The sequence below is a fragment of the Aquarana catesbeiana genome, linkage group LG06 (assembly GCF_042186555.1).
Source record: "Aquarana catesbeiana isolate 2022-GZ linkage group LG06, ASM4218655v1, whole genome shotgun sequence".
Lineage (NCBI taxonomy): Eukaryota > Metazoa > Chordata > Amphibia > Anura > Ranidae > Aquarana > Aquarana catesbeiana.
The window spans coordinates 31311529-31337843 of record NC_133329.1 but is presented as its reverse complement, the minus strand read 5'-3'; the positions used below and the strand labels follow the sequence as shown (position 1 = coordinate 31337843).

Genomic DNA, 26315 nt, shown 5'->3' with positions numbered 1-26315 from the left:
TCATCGTACGTGGTGTATGTGACCGCGTGGTTGTCGATCGGAAATTCCGACAACTGTGTGCGACCGTGTGTATGCAAAACAAGTTTGAGCCAACATCCGTCGGAAAAAATCCGAGGATTTTGTTGTCGGAATGTCCGAACAAAGTCCGACCGTGTGTACGGTGCATTAGATATCGGGGGTGTAATCAATGATAGCACTATGTCAAAAATAAAAATAAAAAATAAAAAGATATATACACACCCTAAAGAGTTAACTACAATTTAATTTATTGCTTAAAAGAGCAAGATACAAAAGTGCACAGCAAGCCAAAAATCCCGCTTATCCCCTGTATATAGGACAGAAAGGGATTATAAACAAATTCCCTAGTGTTCTATACTTCCCTACATCAAATAAGAACAGATAAACTAGTGTGAATATACAGCTATCTCCCACTAGGGAGAAAAAATTGGGTGAGTACAGCAGTCCACAGGCCCCTCCCTCCCCTAGATAAAGCACCCCCTATAATACCTGTAAAAATCCCCCAAGCCACCTATATACGAATGACCAGCATATGATTCCTAAAAGGACCAGTGTGTTCCCGTGAAGCACAGATAGTAGACACATTGTTCCAAGATGGAATGATGCACAATCCATACTATTCTGATGCACCCATATTAATTATTGGTATCACCGGTCAGTCAGTCAATCGGGCTATGTAAAAACAAATTTATTGGTCACAATAAAAGTTCATCCAAGGCATGGTTGAAAGACTCCCTCGTGGACAGGTGTATTAATTCTTCAATATTAATTGGTTCCTGTTACTCTCGTCCTGATGTTTAAAGTGCAATAGTGGAGACAGAGATATATATCCACATACCAGAAAGATAGCATAAGTCCCTAAACACTGCAACTCCAAGTGATGCTGTCTCAAAGACACAGATATTATCACAGGTATATTCAATGTAACCACATGTTAGGTTTCGCGCAACGTGCAGGTAAATTCCCATGGACAGCCCATGTAATGATACAATTTTTTCAATCTGTAGTGGTTACTTACGGATCCAGCTAGTAATGCAGAGGTCTCCACTAATCTTGTGTGGGGATCAATCTGCCAGTGTATGTACAATACATACAATTCCTCAGCACATGATTTCTCATCTAGGTTTCCAGTTTGTTATGCAATGTTTCAAATGCTGTTAAAGTAAACTGATGGTAGTCCAACGGACACTTTGATCAATGTCCAGGGAGTCTGGTATGCAGGATAGATCTCAAATGAGGCATTCAGATTAATTGTTTCCGGTAGTGCATCATTTGCTGTCAAAACGATATCCCCAGGGGAACAGGTTATAGGCTGGGGGTCGGTAAAAAACGGGGGTGCTGTTCCAGTGTAAAAGTTTACATGATTTGTTCCTCTGATACCGGAACTTCAACTTCATTGTGCATCATTCCATCTTGGAACAATGTGACTACTATCTGTGCTTCACGGGAACCCCCCTTCCTTTTAGGAATCATATGCTGGTCATTCGTTTATAGGTGGCTTGGGGGATTTTTACATTTATTGTAGGGGGTGCTTTTCATCTAGGGGAGGGAGGGGCCTGTGGACTGCTGTACTCACCCAATTTTTTCTCCCTAGTGGGAGATAGCTAGATATTGACACTAGTTTATCTGTTCTTATTTGATGTAGGGAAATATAGAACACTAGGCCACTAGGGAATTTGTTTATAATTCCTTTCTGTCTTATATACAGGGGATAAGCGGGATTTTTGGCTTGCTGTGCATTTTTGTATTAACTCTTTATATATCTTTTTTTTCTTTTTCTTTTTGACAAAGTCCTCCTCTTCCTCCAACTGCTCTGCCTCGAGTGCCCCGTCCATAATAGCACACAGAGTCTGATCCAGCAGTAACACAAGAGGGGTTGTGTCACTGATGCATGCATTGTCAAGGCTCACCATCCTTGTTGCCTCCTCAAATGGTGACAGTACAGTGCATTCATCCTTTATCAGCAGCTATTGGTGTGGAAAAAAAAAAAAAGGGGCTGGCCTGAGCCTGTCATTGTGCCATACTCGCATGGGTACTCGTTGACAGCCCTCTGCTGTATGTGCAGCCACTGCAGCATTGTAAACGTTGAGGTTCACCTGGTGGGCATGCCACAAATCAGGCGGTTTACAGGCAGGTGGAATACCTGTTGAATTTTAGCCAACCGAGCTGTGTATGACCACCTGAAATGGCTACAGACTCTTCTGGTCTGCTTTAGCAGATCTTCAAACCCTTGGTACCTATTTAACCACTTCAGTACAGGGCACTTTGACCCCCTTCCTTCCCAGGCCAATTTTCAGCTTTCTGTGCTGTCGCACTTTGAATGACAATTGTGCGATCATGCAACACTGTATCCAAATTTTTATACTTTTTTTCCCCACAAATAGAACTTTATTTTGGTGGTATTTGATCGCCACTAGCTTTTTTTATTTTTTGCAATACAAATAAAAAAGACTGAAAACTTAGAAAAAAATTAAGTTTTTCTTTGTTTCTGTTATAAAATTTTGTAAATAAGTACGTTTTCTCCTTAACTGATGGGCACTGAAGAGGCAGCACTGATGGGCACTGATGAGGTGGCACAAATGAGGTCGCACTGATGGGCACTGATTGGCAGCACTGATATGCGGCACTGATAGGTGGCACTGATATGCACCACTGATTGGAACTGATATGCAGCACTGATTGGAACTGATAGGTGGCACTGATGGGCACTGATGGGCAGAAATGATGGGCACTGATGGGCAGCAATGATGGGCAATGATGGGCACTGATTGGCAGCACTGATGGGCACTGATGGGCAGCAACGATGGGCAATGATGTGCGACAATGATGGGCACTGATGGTTGGCACTAATGTGCAATGATGGGTACTGATTGGTGGCACTGATAGATGGCACTGATAGACAGCACTGATGAGAATAGAGCTGCTGGGCTGCCCTGCATCCAGCGTACTTTCCGAATGGGCATTTAGTGCTGCCGGGGGTTTTGTGACAGATAGTCACAAGAGGGCATCTGTCCACAGACTCCGTGGACAGGCTAACATTTATCAAAATGAATCAGTCCTGGATTAGCAGCAGCTATCAAGCCCCTGAATACGCTGATTAAAGAGAAGTTTCACCCAGGGGGTCGGGTAAAAAAAAAAAAATTAAAAGTCAGCAGCTATAAATACTGCAGCTGCTGACTTTTAATTGGACACTTACCTGTCCCTGGGTCAAGCGATGCGGGGGATCGAAGCCCCGCTCGTCTCCCCCTCCGTTCAGCGGCGCCGGCATTGCAACTGTGGGCGCCGGGCTGTGGCTTCACAGCCTGGCACCCACTGCGCATGCGCGAGCGGCGCCGCGCGCCGTGATTGTCCGTTCAGTCACTTGGGGCGTGTAATGGGTTCCAGATGATTGACAGTGGCGAGGGAGCAGAGCGGAGCCCTTCCTGTGCCGAGGGGGAAGTGATGTCACCAGCCCAGGCACTGGAAGGGGCAGACTACGAGGGACCCCCTAGCAACAGGCATTTAGAGGTAAGAAAAAAAAATATCCAAATTTCTTTTGGGTTTTTTTTTAGGATTTTTAATGTATTTTTGTTTTTTTGGGTGGAACCCCACTTTAAGTTCTTTCAAAATCTCGAATCTCTAAAAGATTCTCAAGGCTGCCTAGCTTTGTGGATGTTGATTTCATCTGGAAGACATTTTTTGGTGTAGGTTTCATGGGCACAATTAACACCCAAGGACCAATTTTTCCACACCTGTTTGACAGGTACATATCATTTAAATTTTTGACAGCAAGGCCAATTCTTGCTTTCATCAAGAGTACCTGTATAAGGTGATGGTGTGAAGGACCCACCGACACCCAAAGCCCACTTTTTCTGCACCTGTTTGACAAGTGCATATCATTGCAATTTTAGACAGCAAGGCAAATTCTTGCTTTCATCCAGAGTACCTCTATAGGCTTATGGTGTGAAGGCACCACCAACACCCAAAGCCCAATTTTTCCACACCTGTTACTTCTATCTAAAGTCTGCAAAAGAGACAGCAGAATTTATACAAAAAATCTTGAATCTTGTTCCGAGTGTACAAAATTGTGGCCTCATCATATGGACTGGCCTGCCAAGCAGTTGTTTATAAAAAAACAAAAGTAAAATTGAGTGGAAAATTTCATTTTTTTGGCTTTATAAATGTAATGATTGCTACAGCAGGCTCTATACACAGTACAGATGTTCCACATTACAGGCAGACTAGGGGACTATATTTAAAGGAATTTTTTATTTCTCATTTTGAAGGTTTCACTTTAAACATTATTAAATCACTGCTCTTTTAAAAATTATGTTTTTTACAAACCTTTTTTTGCATTGATACATGTCCCCCAGGGCAGTACCCAGACCCCTATAACCATTGTATGCCCAATTATAAGCCTTTAAAATGGGCATCATCAGAATCAGACAGCTTTCACACCAGAGCCCCGCTAAAAAGGCCCTAAATTGGTGATAGTTTTTGCCGTGCTTTTGCGGAGTTTCAGCAGCGCTTTTGCGCTGGTTTTCGGGCCCTAGCGGGCCAGTTTTTTTAAGGTCTCGTGACAACATGACACCTTTGGAAGTGCTGCCCATTCATTGCTGCTTGCAGGACCTTTTTTAATGTCCTGCAGGCGCACGTCCTGAAAGCACACACTTCATTCAATTGTAGGCATTTTTAAGGTGCTTTTTAGAGGCTATTTCTAGCGTTAAAACGCTTAAAAACTGCCTCAGTGTGAAAGGGGTCTCAAGTAATGCCTGTGCATCATCAAGGAGCAAGTGGCTGACACTGTGTTCAAATAACTCAGCTGACTCCTCCATTCCTAATGCTGGGGCTATGGCAAGAGCTGTGGACAAGGAGGCAGAATAAGCTGCTCTGGCAGTTGTGGTGGACTGTGCACCAGTCTCTGCTTGGGTGACGGAAGATGAGGAGGATGGTTTAGTAAGCCAGTCCAGCACCTCCTCTGCATGATGTTGCTGGAATAGCATGGGCAACATCAGTAAGCAGAGGAAATGGTGCCATGCTTGTGGAAGGATCATGTCCACCTTTGCCTGTGGACACATACGCTGCTGGCCCCCTCACAGTGTCATGGGAATGTCTGCCTCTACTTGTTGGCCTCCCAGACATGATATGGGGGCTTATTACCAAAATGTAATAGATACAGGCAAATGTGTACTTGGATGCACTTTAATCAATGGAAAGTGATGTTTGGTGCACTTTACCTTGAGGACTCACTTCACAGACACACTCCACTGACACACTACAATATACTGCAGTAAAACTGCACCGATGCACTTCAATATACTACAGTAAAAGTTCACTAACACACTTCAATATACTACAGTAAAGGTGCACTAACACACGTCAATATATTGCAGTAAAAGTGCCCTGACACGCTTCAATATACTGCAGTAAAAGTGCCCTGACACACTTCAATATACTGCAGTAAAAGTGCACTAATGCACTTCAATATATTGAAGTAAAAGAGCCTGACATGCTTCAATATATTGCAGTAAAAGTGCTCTGATGTACTTCAATATACTGCAGTAAAAGTGCTGTGATGCACTTCAATATACTGCAGTAAAAGTGCACTAACACACTTCAATATACTGCAGTAAAAGTGCACTAACACAATTCAATATACTGCATTGAAAGTGCTGTGATGCACTTCAATATACTGCAGTAAAAGTGCACTAACACACTTCAGTATACTGCAGTAAAAGTGCACTAACGCACTTCAATATACTGCAGTAAAAGTGCCCTGATGTACTTAAATATACTGCAGTAAAAGTGCACTAACACGATTCAATATACTGCAATAAAACTCCATCGACACTCTACACTGACACCTTCAATATACTGCAGTAAACATGCCCTGACACACTAAACTGATACTAAAGTAAAAAAGGAAGGTTGCACTACACTCATGCTGCACTTTCACTATATTCACACTACACTGATACTCTACAACCAGAATAGAATTACAAAAGCACACTTCTGTCTATCTATCTCCACTCCAATATATTGGCTGCTCTGGGAAGGAAAATAGTGTGGGGTGGGTCTATGAGCAATGAGCCATGATTGAGCACAGTCATTATTACTTTCTCCAATCATGGCTCTGACAGTGTTCTGTGCTCTTATTGGGCTAAGCCTTCATTGCTTCAGCCAATCAGGGCTTCCAATGCACTGTGCAATGCATTGTGGGGCATTTGGCGAGCCAAACAAACGGTCAAATGCCCTGACAATTTGGGTGTTCGCCCAATGGGTGAACACCCAATGTTCGGACCGAACTTATGCTTGGCCTGAACTATTCACCTAACACTACTTATGACATCCTGGGCCCCAGATTTCTATCATAGATTCCAAAGATTTGGAATCCATGTTCAAGGGAACCATTTAGACAACATGGCTAGATCTAGGGGGGTGGTAGTGTGGGCTGCACCCCCATAGATTTCTGCTGTGCTCTCCCAAGACACCCACCACCCCTGATGCTGTGTATTATTGCACAGTACACAGCCTGAGCACAGGTAGCAAGAACTCCTCCTCCCCACAGCACACACTGTAGCTGAAATCTGATTCCATTACATACAGCTACGAGCTGCACAGTGTTTAACTGGCTACTGCTGCTGAGCTGCCGTTTCTAAACTGAATTTCACAGGTCAGGACTGCAACACAGTAACCAGCTAAACACTGTGCAGATTGCAGTTATGAGTAGGGATGAGCCGAACACCCCCCGGTTCGGTTCGCACCAGAACCTGCGAACGGACCGAAAGTTCGCACGAACGTTAGAACCCCATTGACGTCTATGGGACTCGAACGTTCGAAATCAAAAGTGCTCATTTTAAAGGCTAATTTGCATGTTATTGTCCTAAAAAGGGTTTGGGGACCCGGGTCCTACCCCAGGGGACATGTATCAATGCAAAAAAAACTTTTAAAAACGGCCGTTTTTTCGGGAGCAGTGATTTTAATGATGCTTAAAGTAAAAAAAAAAAAGTGAAATATTCCTTTAAATATCGTACCTGGGGGGTGTCTATAGTATGCCTGTAAAGTGACGCGTGTTTCCCGTGTTTAGAACAGTCCCTGCACCAAATGTCATTTTTAAAGGAAAAAATCTCATTTAAAACTGCTTGCGGGTTTAATGTAATGTCGGGTCATGGCAATATGGATGAAAATCAGTGAGACAAACGGCATGGTTACCCCCCAGTCCATTACCAGGCCCTTTGGGTCTTGTATGGATATTAAGGGGAACCCCGCACCCAAATTAAAATAAGGAAAGGTGTGGGGCCACCAGGCCCTATATACTCTGAACAGCAGTATACAGGCGGTGCAAACAAGACAGGGACTGTAGGTTTGTTGTTAAGTAGAATCTCTTTGTAATTTTGAACGGGTACATTTTTAACGTGTTTAGCTCCAGCCAAAAAATCTTTTTTAAGCTTTTTGGAAAACATAGGGAAGGGTTATCACCCCTGTGACATTTGTTTTGCTGTCTTTCTTCCTCTTCAGAAGATTTCACCTCACTTTTTGTCCCAATGAAAAATGTTTTTTGAAAATTTGGGTTTTTTTGTGGAACAAGGATTGGAAAGCATCAGTGGAAAGGAGAATATTTTTTCCCATATTAACTCTTACAGGAGAGAATTTCCCTTCCTAGGGGTAGATTTCATCTCACTTCCTGTTGTCTCCTTCCGTTTGCAAGTAGGAGTCGTTTGTAAGTTAGATGTTTGAGTCTACCAACTGAAAAGGCAGCAGTTGAAGTGCCAGCAATTTTGCCAAGCTAGCATTCAACCGCTGGGCATGTGGATGGCTGGGAGCAAACTTCTTTCGGCGGTGCAGCAGCTGGGGCAGGGAAATTTGCCTGGTACAATCTGACGTTGGTGTACCAAAAGCAGATTGCCCACAAGTACTTGGCTGTGACACACCTAATTCTACACCTTCATTCCTCTCAGTGCAGGTCTCAGAGAGGACTGAAGGTCTAGTGGGGTTGGAAATCTCAGCTGATGAGGAGCAAGGAGAGGTCCTCTTTGTTCTTTGGTGTGGGTCTTTTAGATGCGCTTGCCAACGAACTGCATGGCAGGTCAACATATGTCTGGTCAAGCATGTGGTACCCAAGCGGGAGATGTTTTGGCCACGTGAGATACGCTTGAGACATATGTTGCAAATAGCAGCGTTGCGATCTGATGCACTCGTCTCAAAAAAGGCCCACACCAAAGAACTTTTTGAATAACGCGCAGAGACTGCAGCGCCCTGCACATATGATGCAGTCAATGTGCTGCCCTTAGGCTGGCCCCTGGAGGGCATCCTGCCTCGTTGGTGATGTGCCGCCTCCTCCTCCTCCTCCTCTCTCCTATCAGGCACCCACGTTGAGTCAGTGACCTCATCATCCCCTCCCTCCTCATCACTGGAGCAAACCTGGCAGTATGCTGCAGCAGGGGGAGCATGACTGCCAGATTGCTGTCCTTCTTGGGCACCCCGTCTGTCCGTGCTCATGTTACTGCCTTCATCGAGCTCAGTATCATCATCAGAGCCTTCCAAACGCTGGGCATCCTCCTGGAGCATGTACCCAATACTGTGGTCAAACAGTTCGAGGGACTCCTCAGGAGGACATGGTGGAGCTAGGGAAGGAGTCACTGATGACATTGAGCCGAGGGAAGAGGCCGCTGCTTTGCCAGACAAAGCACCCTGGGCATGGGTGAGAGAGGATGAGGAGGATGAGGACGGCTTGGTCATCCACTCGACCAAGTCTTCCGCATGTTGCGGCTCAACACGGCCAGCTGCCGTAAAAAAGGCCAAGCGTGTCCCATGGCCACATGCTGATGAGGATGCACCGTCTCCACGACCAGCACTAGACACAGAGCCTGCTTGCCCTCTCTTATTGGCTTGTGACTGTCTGCCTCTCCTTCTTGGCCTTCCAGACATACTAATGGCCTGTAGCTGCACTAAGCTGGGATATATATATATATATATATATATATATATATATATATATATATACTGCAGCTAGCAAAATCAACTGCCTGCCTGTAGTATGAGAACACCACCAACCTTCTACAGGTAGCTTTAGCTGAACACTGTGGGGTGGACGCACCCCACTAATTTGTAGGTTTAGCTGAATACTGTGAGCAGGACGCACTTTACTAAATGTAAATAGTCTAGCTGCCTGACCGTGGTACTAATAGGATCAAAAGAACACCAGTAATTTTCTTCAGGTAGCTTTATATACTGTAACAAGACAAGCCTGCCTGTCAGTAGGAAGATAACAGGAACGGATCTAGCTGAACACTGTGAGCAGGACGCACTGCACTAAATGTAAATAGTCTAGAAGATAACAGGAACGGATCTAGCTGAACACTGTGAGCAGGACGCACTTTACTAAATGTAAATAGTCTAGCTGCCTGACCGTAGTACTAATAGGATCAAAAGAACACCAGTAATTTTCTTTAGGTAGCTGTTAATACTGTAACAAGACAAGCCTGCCTGTCAGTAGGAAGATAACAGGAACGGATCTAGCTGAACACTGTGAGCAGGACGCACTGCACTAAATGTAAATAGTCTAGAAGATAACAGGATCGGATCTAGCTGAACACTGTGAGCAGGACGCACTTTACTAAATGTAAATAGTCTAGAAGATAACAGGAACGGATCTAGCTGAACACTGTGAGCAGGACGCACTTTACTAAATGTAAATAGTCTAGCTGCCTTGACCGTGGTACTAATAGGATCAAAAGAACACCAGTAATTTTCTTTAGGTAGCTGTTAATACTGTAACAAGACAAGCCTGCCTGTCAGTAGGAAGATAACAGGAACGGATCTAGCTGAACACTGTGAGCAGGATGCACTGCACTAAATGTAAATAGTCTAGAAGATAACAGGAACGGATCTAGCTGAACACTGTGAGCAGGACGCACTTTACTAAATGTAAATAGTCTAGCTGCCTGACCGTGGTACTAATAGGATCAAAAGAACACCAGTAATTTTCTTTAGGTAGCTGTTAATACTGTAACAAGATAAGCCTGCCTGTCAGTAGGAAGATAACAGGAACGGATCTAGCTGAACACTGTGAGCAGGACGCACTGCACTAAATGTAAATAGTCTAGAAGATAACAGGAACGGATCTAGCCAAACACTGTGAGCAGGACGCACTGCACTAAATGTAAATAGTCTAGAATTTAACAGGAACAGATCTAGCTGAACACTGTGAGCAGGACGCACTGCACTAAATGTAAATAGTCTAGAAGATAACAGGAACGGATCTAGCTAAACTGAATACAGTGTATATATATATATATATATGCAACACCTGGGATGCATATATATACACAATACACTGTAAGTGCAGCTAACTGACTGACTGTTCTCCCTAATCTATCTAACTCAAATCAAATGACACTGTCTCTCTGTCTATCTCTTTCAACGCCGGAACACACACTACACAGGGCCGCCGTGCAGGCGGCCTTATATAGTGTGGGGCATGTACTAAATCCCCTGAGCCATAATTGGCCAAAGCCTCCTTGGCTTTGCCAATTAAGGCTCTCTGTTCAGGCGGCGCTGTGATTGGCCAAGCATGCGGGTCATAGTGCATGCTTGGCCAATCATCAGCAAGCAATGCACTGCGATGCCGCAGTGAATTATGGGCCGTGACGCGCCACACGAATTTGGCGCGAACGGCCCATATCGTTCGCAATTCGGCGAATGACCGAACAGCCGATGTTCGAGTCGAACATGGGTTCGACTCGAACACGAAGCTCATCCCTAGTTATGAGTAATGGAATCAGATTTCAGCTACAGTGTGTGCTGTGGGGAGAAGGAATTATTGCTGCCTGTATTCAGGCTGTGTACCTTGCAGGGATGGGATAAAGAATTCTGCCAAGTGCTCTGCCATCGGTGACCCCTGTGCTCCCTCCTGCCAGTGGTGTCCCCTGTCTTCTCTCCTGCCGGTGGTGACCCCTGTTCTTCCTCCTGCCAGCAGTGACCCCTGTCCTCTCTTCTGCCAGCAGTGACTCCTATCCTCTGTCCTGCCAGCCCTGTACACCTTCCCTGCTGACCCCTGACCTTTTGCCCTGCTGACCCCTGTTCTCTGCCCTACTGACCCCAAGCACATGGCCTTATCAATTCCTTTACACTCCCCTGCTGACCTCCTATCCTCCGCTCTGCTGAACACTGTCCTCCACCCTGCAGACCTACTGTCCTCTGCCCTGCTAACACCCTCTACACTGTCCTGCAAGCTAATAGCCCCTGTACACTGCCCTACAAACTGCTGACCTTATCCTCTGCCTTTCTAACCCCCTGTACACTGCCCTGCTGATTTCCCATCCTCTGCCCACCTGACATTTTTTAACTGCATTCCCACATCAGACAGGCTAGATCCAGCCCTGTTAGACAAGCAGATTAAATTTTCAGATGAAATCCCTCGGTTGACAATAACATTTCCAACAGATCAGAATAGCATTTGCTAAAGGCATGCTTTCCTTTGTTTTCCTCTTGCAATTATCTTTCATGTTGGTTGAATTGGAGGAAACACTGACCCATCTAAAGTTAATCTAATGGTGAAGTCACTCCTAAATGCACTAAAAATAATTGATCTCCTGCAATGCAGTGTTAACATATAAGGAATTTGTCAGTCAGCACTGTAATATGGGTGGCAGGTGGAATTTCAGACCAAGCTAGGAATGACAAGAAATGAAAACAGAGCATGTCTACCAATGTGCACTATTCTCAAGAATGAGGAAGCTAAAAAGGTTTAAATTCATGATCCGAAAATTTTGTTTTTCACAGATCAATGAGAGAGCGGACAAGAGAGATCTGCTGAACGTTTTTCACTCTGCTGGGATGGGAATGTTGATTGCACTCGTCCTCCTAGCCACAGGTAAGTAGCTAACCAAGTCTGCACTGACCTAAAGTTTCACAGAAGGCTACCTAACAAAATGGTAAGCAGAGTACATTGTAAATTTGGGCCGCAATCAACTGCCCATTATCAAACATGGGGAACTTTGTCTAAACTTTCTTAGCTGAATTGAGGATTCCTGGGATGGGATCATCATAACTAGGGAGGAGTGGGGTGATTTCAGATACAATTATTTTGATGCAAAATTACTGATTCCCACTGCGGATGACATTTTGCTGAAGTGGGAATTTCGCCCATTAAGCTTCTTAGGTAATTGCTATAAAATAAGACAATTTACTCTTTTCTTTTATTTATTTAGAAGATCTGAAGATTCCTGAGATCATTGTTACTTCATATGAACAGAGTGATTTTAGTTATAGGTTAAACATAATAGACATCTGCCTGAATGAATGAGAATTGGTGTTAATAGTTTGTGTGGGTTAAAAAAAAAAACAGACAAAAACAGATAGTGGTTGGGAGAGCTATATATGGTTGAGAAGTTGATCGGAGCTTCCAGTGGTAATATAATGAGAAACAAAAACATTCTGCTTACGTCTATTGAAGTTTCAAAAAAGGATGCATATAGTCCTTAAAGTGATAGTAAAGGATGTTGTTAGCCTCAGTGTACAACCTCAGGTGTTAATAGTCTGTCACCTGTCGACCTCAATGCACTAATTAGACAACTGTGTGGCAAATGATGTTTACTGCTGATCGGGGCTTTTTTTTCAGAACGTGGGGGAATGCAGTTGCGGAAACTCCTGCATTGAATGTATGTAATGGCAAAGGGTGCTGGGGTGTGGCTGGGAGAGCTATCGTTGATGGGAGGAATCTACTGTTGAGGGAAGGGTCTATTGTTGTTGGCTTCTGGAGGGTCTATTGATGCTGGCTGCTGGGGGGGGGTCTATCGTTGCTGGGGCCCAATTGTTGCTGGGAGGGATCTACTGATGAGAGAGGGGTTTATTGTTGCTGGCTGCTGGAGGGTCTATTGATGCTGGCTGCTGGGGGGGGGGTCTATTTTTGCTGGGGCCCAATTGTTGCTGGGAGGGATCTACTGATGAGAGAGGGGTTTATTGTTGCTGGCTGCTAGAGGGTCTATTGATTCTGGCTGCTGGGAGATCTGTTGTTGCTGACAGGGGTCTATTGTTGCTGGCATGGATCTGTTGTTACTAGGGTGGATCTTTTGTTACTGGAGGGTCACTTTTTTGCGGGGGGGTCTATTGTTGAAAGGGAAGATCTATTGTTGAAAGAAGGATGTATATCTTAATGCTTATTAATAAAATCTATACAAATCTCTTAGCACCACAAAATGATACTTGGTTCTGTATTCTCTAAAAAGGGCCATACAGGAAGGATGGAACCAAGGGACGGTGCTCAGAGGTGGATAGGGGCGAAGACAAGGGGTGACTTTAAAAGGGGAGTTCCTGAACCTATTCTCTGAGAAAAAAAGCCCTGCTGCTGATACATGCTAAGTTGTGCACTTTGGGGCTAAAACATGCATGAATCATAAGTAAAAGGGGGAGAGTACAACTGGGGGAATCAATGGTGGAGAAGGATCTGGGTGTTCTAGTAGATTATAGACTTAATAATAGTATGCAATGCCAAGCTGCGGTTTCCAAAGGCAGCAAAATCCTTTCTTATATTAAGAGAGGTATGGACTGCAGAGATATCTGAGAGAGATATCATTTTGCCCCCCTGTACAAATCATTAGTAAGACCTCATCTGGAATATGCAGTTCAGTTTTGGCCACCAGTACGCAAAAAAGATATTGGGGACCTGAAGAAAATGCAGAGAAGGGCAACCAAACTGATAAGAGGCATGAAGGAGCTCAGCTATTAGGAAAGATTAAAGGAACTGAATGTATTCTCTCTTGAGAATAGAAGATTAGGGTCTTGTACACACGATGCGGAAATTAGAAGGGAAAATTTGTAAGACGAGCTGTCTGTGGATTTTCGGATCATTAGTACGGTGCTTTCAACAGCCGATTTTACTTTTTCGTCAGCCAAAAGCTGGATGTGCAGGCTATAAAATTTTTGACAGATGTGAACTCAACGTCTGATTTTCGGATGGTCAGTACAGAAATCGTCACACAAAAGTCGAACGCATAACCACGCATGCTTGGAATCAAGGAATGACTGGGAAGAGTTCGGTCTTGTAAACTACCATTCGTAATCTAGAATTAACATTCGTGAGGTGGCAATTGATGAAATGTCGAAATGCCACGCACATTCTCTTCTTCTTTAATGGGATAATAATGATATAATGTGCCAAAGCTCCTGATGAAGCGTTATTGAACGTGTAACATGTAGAGCAAGCTGAGTCGAGTCATATATGATACACTGTGTCTTTGGAATTTGATATCATTTACAAGAGTGAATTGCTCGGTTATCGGATATTTTCATTATCTAATTTGATCATGTAGATGGTGTAATCAATATGCTCATAGGTATTATCTGTGAATGTATGTAAAGCCCCGTACACACGATCAGAAAATCGTACAGAAAATACCGCTTTCAAAGCGATCGTATGATAATCGGATCGGCCGTACAGAGCTTTCGAGAGCCGATCAGGACAGTTCATCCGATTCTATCGGACATGCACGAAAACATTTTTTGTACGATGCCAGATCGTACAATTATAGTTTAATCAGTGCAGCTGTCGTTCGAAAATGCAATACAAATGCATTACAACACATGACATCACTTCCGAATTTAATTTCTGTCATGTGGGAATTTTCGTGACTTTAGTAAACTCATGAGATTCGATCTGAGATTAGCATGCAATAAAAAACGGACGATCATTCGTCCGATGATCTCATCGTGTATATGGGGCAATAGTCTATGTATGTGTTCTCTAGTTTTATTTTTGTAATAAATACTGTAAATTTTTTTTAAAACTTGTTTGTGTTATGCCTACAAAGTCCATTATCCAAAATTTATTTCAGGGACAATAATGAAGCTGCTTTGCTGGTGATACTGATGGAGTTATGCCAAACGTGTTTTAAAAGGCTTTTGTTTTGTATGATCTGAAAATCACGAATCAACTTTTACCAAACTTCTACTAACACGAAATTAACAGAAGGGGCAAAAGGGTGGCGCTTGAGAAATGAACTTCCTCTTTATACTCTCATAGTACGTCACTACGTTCGTGTTTGTCAAATGACAATTTGCTGATAGTTATTATGCTAGACAAGATCCTGCACATGTGCTTTTAAAAAAAAAATCAGACGCTTGGCCTTAAGACAATCAAACCGTGTGTACGAGGCCTTAGGGGGAATATGATCACCAATCACCATGTATAACTACATAAGGAGGATACGATCACTATGCATAAATACATAAGGGGGATATGATCACCATGTATAAATACATAAGGGGGGATATAATCTCAATGTATAAATAAATAAGGGGGATATGATCATTATGTATACATACATAAGGGGGGGTATGATAAGCAGGTATAAATACATAAGGGGGGATATGATCTTCATGTGTAAATACATAAGGGGGGATATGATCACAATGTATAAATACATAAGGGGGGATATGATCTCCATGTATAAATTCATAAGGGGAGATATGATCTCCATGTATAAATACATAAGGGGGATATGATCAACATGTGTCTGTATATCAGGGAGTCTCTGAAGCGTTTTGAGAAATATAGCAATGGCTAAGGTAAAGCCTTGTTTTCAAAATTGAAGAAAGCTTTTATTTTTCTGCAACCTAGGAACATTAATGGTATATTGTGACATGGGGAGCTGGATTTTAGGAAAAAAAACCCCAAAAACTTAGCCTTAAAAAAAAACACAAAAAACAAAAACGGGCAAAATACCTAACAACAGGAGTTATGCCCTGTACACACAGTCGGACATTGATCGGACATTCCGACAACAAAAGCCTAGGATTTTTCCGACGGATGTTGGCTCAAACTTGTCTTGCATACACACGGTCACACAAAGTTGTCGGAAAATCCGATCATTCTGAACGCGGTGACGTAAAACACGTATGTTGGGACTATAAACGGGGCAGTAGCCAATAGCTTTCATCTCTTTATTTATTCTGAGCATGTGTGGCACTTTGTGCGTCGGATTTGTGTACACACGATCGGAAATTCCGACAACGGATTTTATTGTCAGAAAATTTTATAGCCTGCTCTCAAACTTTGTGTGCCGGAAAATCCGATGGAAAATGTGTGATGGAGCCTACACTCGGTCGGAATTTCCGACAACAAGGTCCTATCATACATTTTCCGTCGGAAAATCCGACCGTGTGTATGGGGCATAACAGAAATCCTAACTAGAAAACAACTACTGAGCCTTTCCGAGTATTTCCGAGGCTCTCCGGCGCCCCCTCACCTATGGGCACATGCGGTATTGCATGCCATAGAAGTCAATGTGGAACAAATTATATTCTTTTCCATAGACTTATATGGGAAAACTCGCTTTGCTATGCGAGTGCTTTGGATTCTCCTGGAACGGATTATGCTTGTAATCCAAGGTTCCACTGTATATACAAAATGGGGAATAGGGATGGGCTATCTGTTAGAGTTGAACATGAGTTTGACTCGAACATTGGCTGTTCGCCAAACAGCGAACAATTTGGGGTGTTCGTGGAAATTCGAAAAGTCGCGGAACACCCTTTAAAGTTCTATGGGATAAATCTAAAGTGCTAATTTTAAAGGTTAATATGCAAGTTATTGTCATAAAAAGTGTTTGGGGACCTGGGTCCTGCCCCAGGGGACATGGATCAATGAAAAAAAAGTTTTAAAAAAAGCTGTTTTTTTGGGAGCAGTGATTTTAATAATGCTTGAATAAAAGTGAAATATTCCTTTAAATTTCATACCTGGGGGTGTCTATAGTATGCCTGTAAAGTATCGCATGTTTCCCGTGTTTATAATAGTCCGAGAGCAAAATGACATTTCTAAAGGAACAAAAAGTAATTTAAAAGTGCTAGCGCTTGTGCCGGCTATTATTGAATTGTAGGTCCCGACAATACACATAAATGTCATTGAAAGTCATTGAAGAATAAAATATAAAAATGCGTGGAGGTTCCCCAAAACCCAGTGACGTGTATGGGTGACCCCGCCCCCCTCTGCTGCAACGGGAATCCTGCGTTGCATCAGAGGGGGGCGGGGTCACCTGTAGCTGTCACTGGGAAACCCTGGCATTTCCCCTTGTCAGAGGGGGCAGGGTAACGTGACGGGTGGCCCCGCCCTCAGCTACATAAGAGCTGTTAAGCTAGTGCCGCGTCAATGGCAGGATGCCTCCTGTGGAGGCAGGAACCTGTGCGTGTTCCTCACTGGAGTTCATCCATCATTGGAGATCGAGAATTGGATTACATCGCTGGAGTAGGAGCATGGATTTATTGGATTACATCGCTGGAATCTCTTTTATTTTTTATTTTTAATAAAGGACTTGTTCCAAGCCATCTCCTGAGGTTTTTTAACATTTTGACACTTTCTTTTTGTCAAATGGTAGGGGTACAATGTACCCCTTACCAGTTCACATGGGGGGGCCGTGATCTGGGGGTCTCCTTTGTTAAAGGGGGCTTCCAGATTCCGATAAGCCCCCCACCCACAGACCCCCACAACCACCGGGCAAGGGTTGTGGGGATGAGGCCCTTGTCCCCATCAACATGGGGACATCCTCCCCATGTTGAGGGCAAGTGGCCTGGTATGGTTCAGGAGGGGGGGAGCTCTCTCGTCCCCCCTCTTTTCCTGCGGCCGGCCAGGTTGCGTGCTCGGATAAGGGTCTGGTGTGGATTTTTGGGGGAACCCCATGCAATTTTTAAAAAAATTTTGGTGCGGAATTCCCCTTAAAATCCATACCAGATCTGAAGGGCCTGGTAATTGAATTTTGTGGTACCCCCACACATTTTTTTTTTTTCAATGACTTTCAATGACATTTATGTGTATTGTTGGGACCGACAATTCATTAATAGCTGACAATAGCGCTAGCACTTTTAAATGACTTTTTTTTCCTTTAGAAATGTCATTTTGCTCTCTGACTGTTATAAACACGGGAAACATGCTCTACTTTACAGACATACTATAGACACCCCCCAGGTATGAAATTTAAAGGAAAATTTCACTTTTTATTGTTTCACTTTTACCACTTCAGCCCTGGACCATTTGGCTGCCTAAAGACCAGAGGACTTTTTCCAATTTGGCACTGCGTCGCTTTAACTGCTAATTGCGCGGTCATGCAATGCTGTACCCAAATGAAATTTGCGTCCTTTTCTTCCCACAAATACAGCTTTCTTTTGATGGTATTTGATCACCTCTGCCGTTTTTATTTTTTGCGCTATAAACGGAAAAAGACTGACAATTTTGAAAAAAAATTATATTTTCTACTTTTTGTTATAAAAAAATCCAATAAACTCAATTTTAGTCATACATTTAGGCCAAAATGTATTCGGCCACATGTCTTTGGTAACAAAAATGTCAATAAGCGTATATTTATTGGTTTGCGCAAAAGTTATAGCGTCTACAAACTAGTTTTCTGCAATTTATACAGCTTTTAGTTTATGACTGCCTATGTCATTTCTTGAGGTGCTAAAATGTCAGGGCAGTACAACCCCCCCCCAAATGACCCCATTTTGGAAAGTAGAGCCCATTGAATATTTATTTTTTTTGTCCCAAGTGATTGAATAATGACAAAAAAAAAAAATTACAAAAAGTTGTCACTAAATGATATATTGCTCACACAGGCCATAGGCATATGTGGAATTGCACTCCAAAATACATTCAGCTGCTTCTCCTGAGTACAGGGATACCACATGTGTGGGACTTTTTGGGAGCCTAGCAGCGTACGGGGCCCCGAAAACCAATCACTGCCTTCACGATTTCTAAGGGCGTAAATTTTTGATTTCACTCCTCACTACCTATCACAGTTTTGAAGGCCATAAAATGCCCAGATGGCACAAACCCCCCCCAAATGACCCCATTGTGGAAAGTAGACACCCCAAGCTATTTGCTGAGAGGCATGTTGAGTCCATGGAATATTTTATTTTTTGACACAAGTTGCAGGAAAGTGACAAATTGTTTTTTTTTTGCACAAAGCTGTCACTAAATGATATATTGCTCACACAGGCCATGGGCATATGTGGAATTGCACCCCAAAATACATTCTGCTGATTCTCCTGAGTACGGGGATACCACATGTGTGGGACTTTTTGGGAGCCTAGTCGCGTACGGGGCCCCGAAAACCAAGCACCGCCTTCAGGATTTCTAAGGGCGTAAAGTTGTAATTTCACCCCTCACAGTTTTGAAGGCCATAAAATGCCCAGATGGCACAAAACCCCCCCAAATGACCCCATTTTGGAAAGTAGACATCCCAAGCTATTTGCTGAGAGGCATGTTGAGTCCATGGAATATTTTATATTTTGACACAAGTTGCGGGAAAATGACAATTTTTTTTTTTTTTGCACAAAGTTGTCACTAAATGATATATTGCTCAAACATGCCATGGGCATATGTGGAATTACACCCCACAATACATTCTGCTGCTTCTCCTGAGTATGGGGATACCACATGTGTGGCACTTTTTGGGAGCCTAGCTTCATACGGGGCCCCGAAATCCAATCACCGCCTTCAGGATTTCTAAGGGCGTAAATTTTTGATTTCACTCCTCAATACCTATCACAGTTTCGAAGGCCATAAAATATCAAGATAGCACAAAACCCCCCAAAATGACCCAATTTTGGAAAGTAGACACCCCAAGCTATTTGCTGAGAGGCATGGTGAGTATTTGGCAGCTCTCATTTGTTTTTGAAAATGAAGAAAGTCAAGAAAAATGTATTTTTATTTTCTTTTTTCAATTTTCAAAAGTTTGTGACAAAAAGTGAGGTCTTCAAAATACTCACTATACCTCTCAGCAAATAGCTTTGGGTGTCTATTTTTAAAAATGGGGTCATTTGGGGGGGGGGGGGTTGTGCCATCTGGTCATTCCATGGCCTCCGAAACTGTGATAGGCAGTGAAGAGTGAGATCAAAAATTTACGCCCTTAGAAAGCCTGAAGGCGGTGCTTCGTTTTCGGTGTCCTGTACGCGGCTAGGCTCCCAAAAAGTCTCACACATGTGGTATACCCGTACTCAGGAGAAGCAACAGAATTTATTTTGGGGTGTAATTTCACATATTCCCATGGCATGTTTGAGCAATATATCATTTAGTGACAACTTTGTGCAAAAAAAAAAAAAAAAATTGTCTTTTTCCAGCAACTTGTGTCACAATATAAAATTTTCCATGGACTCGACATGCCTCTCAGCAAATAGCTTGGGGTGTCTACTTTCCAAAATGGGGTCATTTGGGGGGGGTTTGAACTGTCCTGACATTTTATGCACAACATTTAGAAGCTAATGTCACACATCACCCACTCTTCTAACCACTTGAAAACAAAGCCCTTTCTGACACTTTTTGTTTACATGAAAAAAATATTTTTTTTGCAAGAAAATTACTTTGAACCCCCAAACATTATATATTTTTCTAAAGCAAATGCCCTACAGATTAAAATGGTGGTTGTTTCATTTTTTTTTCACACAGTATTTGCGCAGCGATTTTTCAAACACATTTTTTTGGGAAAAAACCCACTTTTTAAAATTTTAATGCACTAAAACACACTATATTGCCCAAATGTTTGATGCAATAAAAAAGATGATCTTAGGCCGAGTACATGGATACCAAACATGACATGCTTTAAAATTGCGCACAAACATGCAGTGGCGACAAACTAAATACATTTTTAAAAGCCTTTAAAAGCCTTTACAGGTTACCACTTTAGATTTACAGAGGAGGTCTACTGCTAAAATTACTGCCCTCGATCTGACCTTTGCGGTGATACCTCACATGCATGGTGCAATTGCTGTTTACATTTGACGCCAGACCGACGCTTGCGTTCGCCTTTGCACGAGAGCAGGTGGGGACAGGGGTGCTTTTTTTTTTTTTTTTTTTTCTTTTTTATCTTATTTTTAAAATGTTCTTTTCATTTTTTTTTTTTAATCATTTTTATTGTTATCTCAGGGAATGTAAATATCCCCTATGATAGCAATAGGTAGTGACAGGTACTCTTTTTTGAAAAAATTGGGGTCTATTAGACCCTAGATCTCTCCTCTGCCCTCAAAGCATCTGACCACACCAAGATCGGTGTGATAAAATGCTTTCCCAATTTCCCAATGGCGCTGTTTACATCCGGCAAAATCATGAAATGCTCATAGCTTCCAGTTTCTTAGGCCATAGAGATGTTTGAAGCCATTCTGGTCTCTGATCAGCACTATGGTCAGCTGGCTGAATCACCGCCTGCATTTTCAGGTTCCCTGTTGGGACAGGAGAGCCAGAGAAAAACATGTAAGACGGTGGGGGGGGGCATTCCCTCCCACTGCTTGTAAAAGCAGTCTAGAGGCTAATTAGCTGCTAGGCTTGCTTTTATGAAAGCCGACCGCTGGCTGAAAAGAATGATACCAAGATGATACCTAAACTTGCAGGCATCATTCTGGTATAACCACTCAAAGTCCAGCAACATATCAGTACGTTGCTGGTCCTTGTTGGGCATATATTGTAAACTTTTTTTTCATGCAGTCTGTGGGCTGAACGAAAAAAAGATATTGATCGGTGGGTATGCCCACCATTAGAATACCTCCCTTCATCCACCCACTTCTAATGATGGGCATACATGCACCGTTTATATATGCCGAAGCATGGGGGCATCCTCCCACAAAAGGTAGGAGCAAATCATTTCTCCACCCACTGCTGCCCCCACGCTTCGGCATATATGCTGAAGTATGTAACTGTGGTGGTGAAATCACCTCCAACAGCGCTGGAGTCACGGCTTTATGTATCGTGGGAGCAAACGCTGTTGCTGTCAAGATAAATAAATCCGCGCTGCAACTGAATGGCGTACCTGCTAAGCAAATGATGATTAACAAAAAAACAAAGTAACATTACAGTATAACAGTAATACTTACCATACCTGCAAAGCAAATACAAAAAAAAAACATAGTAAAAAATAAAACATTTAACGCAACCTGTGCCTACTAAAATATATATATGCCGAAGCATGGGGGCATCCTCCCGCAAAAGGCAGGAGCAAATCACTCCTCCACCCACTGCTGCCCCCACGCTTCGGCATATATGCTGAAGTATGTAACTGTGGTGGTGAAATCACCTCCGACAGCGCTGGAATCACGGCTTTATGTATCGTGGGAGCAAACGCTGTTGCTGTCAAGATAAATAAATCTGCGCTGCAACTGAATGGCGTACCTGTTAATCAAATGATGGTTAACAAAAAAACAAAGTAACATTACAGTATAACAGTAATACTTACCATACCTGCAAAGCAAATACAAAAAAAAACCATAGTAAAAAATAAAACATTTAACCTTTAGTAGGTAGTATATGGGGGTCCCTGTCGCTATAAAACACTGACAGCGAAATTATATACTTACCTCCCTAACTAGCGTCACCTGTGTCACTAATACAGCGATCAGAAAAACGATCGCTTAACGACACTGGTGACGGGGGGTGATCAAGGGGTTAATCTTTATTAGGGGGGGTTAGGGGGGTACCCTGGACCTAAAGGGGGGTACCCCAGACCTAAAGGGGGCTAACCCTAACTGCCCTAACACTTATAACTGTCAAAAACTGACACCAATGCAAAAAAAAAAAAAACCTGCTATTGGTGTCACTGTGACAGGGGGTACAGGGGGGTGATCGGGGGGTGATTGGGGGGTGACTGGGGGGTGAAAAGTGTGCCTGCGTGTTCTACTGAAAGTGTAGTGTTGGTGCACTTACTTGATGTCTTCTCTCCTCGGCGCCGAATCGAAAAGATATTTTTGGATATTTTTGACTCAATTTTTGTATAAATAGTTGATGATAATCATCTTTGATGATGCTAATTGAAGTACAACTCAGTGCTCCAGGTTCCCTCTTCAACTGACCCTCCTTTTTCTGGGAGGTCTCCTCCAGCAGTATTTTGTGTTTCCTTTTTTTATACATTTTTTCTTCTTTAGCTTATTCACATAATGCACAGGATCCTCTTCCTCTTCAGATATTCTCCAGGTTCTTAAAGTGGTTCTAAGGGCTCAAGGATTTTTACCTTAATGCATGTATGCATTAAAGTAAAAAACATTCTGGGTTCAGTCCCCCCCCCCCCCCCACAGCCCCCTCATACTTACCTGAGCCTCATCTCAATCCAGCAAGCCTCTCTGCCGGGTCTCTCTCTCTTCACTGGCTGACACAGCAGCGCAAGCCAGTTACAACCAGTGAGCCAATGAGAAGACTGGGGGCGGGGCTCAGCCATGCTATGTGTGTGAATGGACACTCAGAACAAGGGAGCAAGCCTGCTCGAGTGCCCCATAGGAAGAAGCTTGCTGTTGGGGGTGCTCAGCAGAGGGGAGGAGCCAGGACCAGAGGACCCAAAAATAATCTCTGGGCTGCTCTTTGCAAAACCATTGCACAGAGCAGGTATGTTTAAAATTTTTATTATTATTTTTTTTCTAGCATGACTAATATGGTAATGTCTGCCTGCATTTTACATTGTCAATGAAGAGTACTGTGGTGATTCTCAAGGTCGTCTCAGTCTACCAGATAGAATGACCGGGGGGACATTTCAAATATATATTATATATTATATATTATATATATATATATATATATATATATATATATATATATATATATATATATATATATATCTTATTGGGCTTGATGTTGAACATACATTGCTGAAATTTGTGTCATCAAAATCTTTTGTGCTAGAATCAGTCCTGAGAATTTTTAAGGTAACATACCAGTAAATATGGTTTCATTGTTTCTGTGTATTATTTATATGATTATTTTATTGTGTAAGATAAAAAAAAAAGTTCAAACTCAATTTTTTTCTTTTTTGCTTATATCAGCCGGCAATGCTTTTGGTGCTGCAGATTCAGTGTGTGGTTCTCCGTCGGTGTCCAGTCGGATAGTTGGTGGTGCAGATTCATTGGATGGGGAATGGCCGTGGCAGGTCGCTGTTATATATAATAGAACATCTTTATGTGGAGGCTCCCTGATCTCACCGGAGTGGGTTATGACGGCAGCACAATGCATCCATCAGTGAGTATAACATGTGACCTTTATAAACAGATTTTTCCATTAGACACCAATCATTCTGCTTTTGGAAAAATGTTTCTAAAAATTAGTCATGTCCTGTATATATTTATTGATCCAGTATTCATCTTTTATAAAGTGGCCCCTTTAAAACTGTCAGGTATGCCTCATTGTTCATCATTGATTGGTTTATGTGCCCCTGTGTGAGTGCAATTACTAAGCCCCTCATTCAGCTACTGAGTTCACATGCTTATTCCCTGTGGATAGATAGATGGATGGATAGATAGATAGATAGATAGATAGATAGATAGATAGATAGATAGATAGATAGATAGATAGATAGATAGATAGATAGATAGAGTAGCCTATACAATACCCTGAACTCATAATTCACTGCCTGGATATTAGGAACAAACGTAGGGCATCATGAAGGGTACTTTGAACTTCTCTCTGCCTAGAACTAAGCAAGATCCAGGTCTAAAGGACAGCCAGGGGCGGCTCCAGACAATTTTCTTTGGGGGTGCTGTGTGGGTGCTGAAAGCATTAGTGGTGGTGCTAAGGCGGCGCATAGCGTGCCACCCTTCGTGTGGACATGACCAAAAAAGGGGGTGTGGTCAATTGTGGGCGTGGCCAAATAAGTGGGTGTTTTTTTCATGGTCTTTCCAATTGTATAGACAATGTGGCCTTCAGGCACACAGAATTGATTGTTGGAGTAAAACAAGCCCAAATGGAACCAACCATGATAAACCCCAGCATGTATAAAGGCCAGCAATGATGACCCCTAGTACATGTTAGGGCCAGCCAGAACACCCTGCACAGCATAACAGTAAGGGACAGTGAGCAGTACACCGTGCAGAGGAGTGACCCCTTAGAGTGTCCAAAGAAAAAGAGTGACCCCATACACAGTGCCCAGAGCAGGCCAGTGACCCCATACACAGTGCCCAGAGTAGGCCAGTGACCCCATACACAGTGCCCAGAGCAGGCCAGTGACCCCATACACGGTGCCCAGAGCAGGCCAGTGACCCCATACACGGTGCCCAGAGCAGGCCAGTTACCCCATAAACGGTGCCCAGAGCAGGCCAGTGACCCCATACAAGGTGCCCAGAGCAGATCAGTGATCCCATACACAGTGCCCAGAGCAGATCAGGCATGTCTCTTCACTCAGTGCCTGTGTGCAACTGCATGCTGCCATAGATCAGATTAGAGGACTGTAAAGCTCCCCCCTCCCCCTACCCAGGCTCAGCAGCTCCTTTAAGAACAGAACAATGCCTGTTGCAATGATGAACCATCCTGGCTACTCCTCAGCCTTCCTCCTCAGACCACACCATGTGACCACAGCACCAGAACAACAGGAAATCCCACACGTACACTGTTCTTGTCCTCTGAGACTGACACACTCAGTCAGCCCTGCAGACTGCAATGCTGAGTGCAGCAACTTCCTTCCGCTCCCTCCTCCACCATATAAGGACACACAGCTGCTCTCCTCCTCTCTCTTCTTAGCTTACCTGCTTCCTCCAGGCTCCTAGGGCAGTGTACAGGGCTGAGCTTTCTCAGCTGCTTCAATCCCATTCGTCTTTTTGTGGCAAATGCAGGAGGCATCACGTATCACCGCCAGTTCTTTTATAAGGTAGAACCAGCACTGGATCAATCCACCATTGATGCGGCCTCAACACCCAGCCCCTGCCGGGTCTACCCGATCATTAGTGGCTTATTCAGCTGTATCCCTCCACTTCAGAAAAAGTCCCTATTCATTTGCAGAAAAGATTCACAGTAGGTACCGGGTTATTTAAAAAAAAAAGTGTAACTGTACTGCAATACCGCTGTGGAAATTTTGGGGGTGCTATGAGGGTGCTTGAAGACTTTTTGGAGGAGCTTCAGCACACCCAAGCACCCACCCGGCGCCACCACTGAGGACAGCAGGAGGGGGTTCCAGCAGCAGTGCAAATGGGCCATGTCACAACACTACCTAGATTTGAAGTCTCTTGGGTGCTGAACCTTCAGCTTGAGCCATGGACTTATTTATAACAATGTGGGTCTGAAAGCAACACCATGCCTCTGCTAAAAAGTACTGAGCCATGTGCTTTACCTATTGTATTTTTACACCTGCCCCTCATCAAATTACACACACACACACACACACACACACACACACAGCAAGCAAAGTAAATAAAATAAATAGAACAAAAACACTTTGTTGGCCATTTACATTTTACTTTATTATTTTTTTCTGCATTCTTTTGTTAAAGAGATATGAAGTACTGTATTACAATGCAAAGAAAACACATAAGAGGCACTCCTTGCAACAAACAATACAGTGATACCTCGGTTCACAAACAGAAGAGTTCACAAA

At 43.2% G+C, this 26315-nt stretch overlaps 1 protein-coding gene across 6 annotated transcripts in view; it reads left to right on the top strand.

Annotated features, from left to right (window-relative positions):
* Nucleotides 1-26315, top strand: part of LOC141148245 (transmembrane protease serine 9-like) — a 437906-nt gene that overhangs the window by 119398 nt on the left and 292193 nt on the right. For 5 of the 6 annotated variants that reach the window (XM_073635509.1, XM_073635508.1, XM_073635505.1 and 2 more), the window contains exons 1-2: nucleotides 11713-11872; nucleotides 23779-23971. In XM_073635509.1, the coding sequence (XP_073491610.1) occupies nucleotides 11728-11872; nucleotides 23779-23971 (338 nt within the window). In that variant the 5' untranslated portion in view covers nucleotides 11713-11727. Of the gene's footprint in view, nucleotides 1-11712; nucleotides 11873-23778; nucleotides 23972-26315 lie in introns of those variants that run through there. The other variant, XM_073635506.1, reaches the window with a different exon arrangement.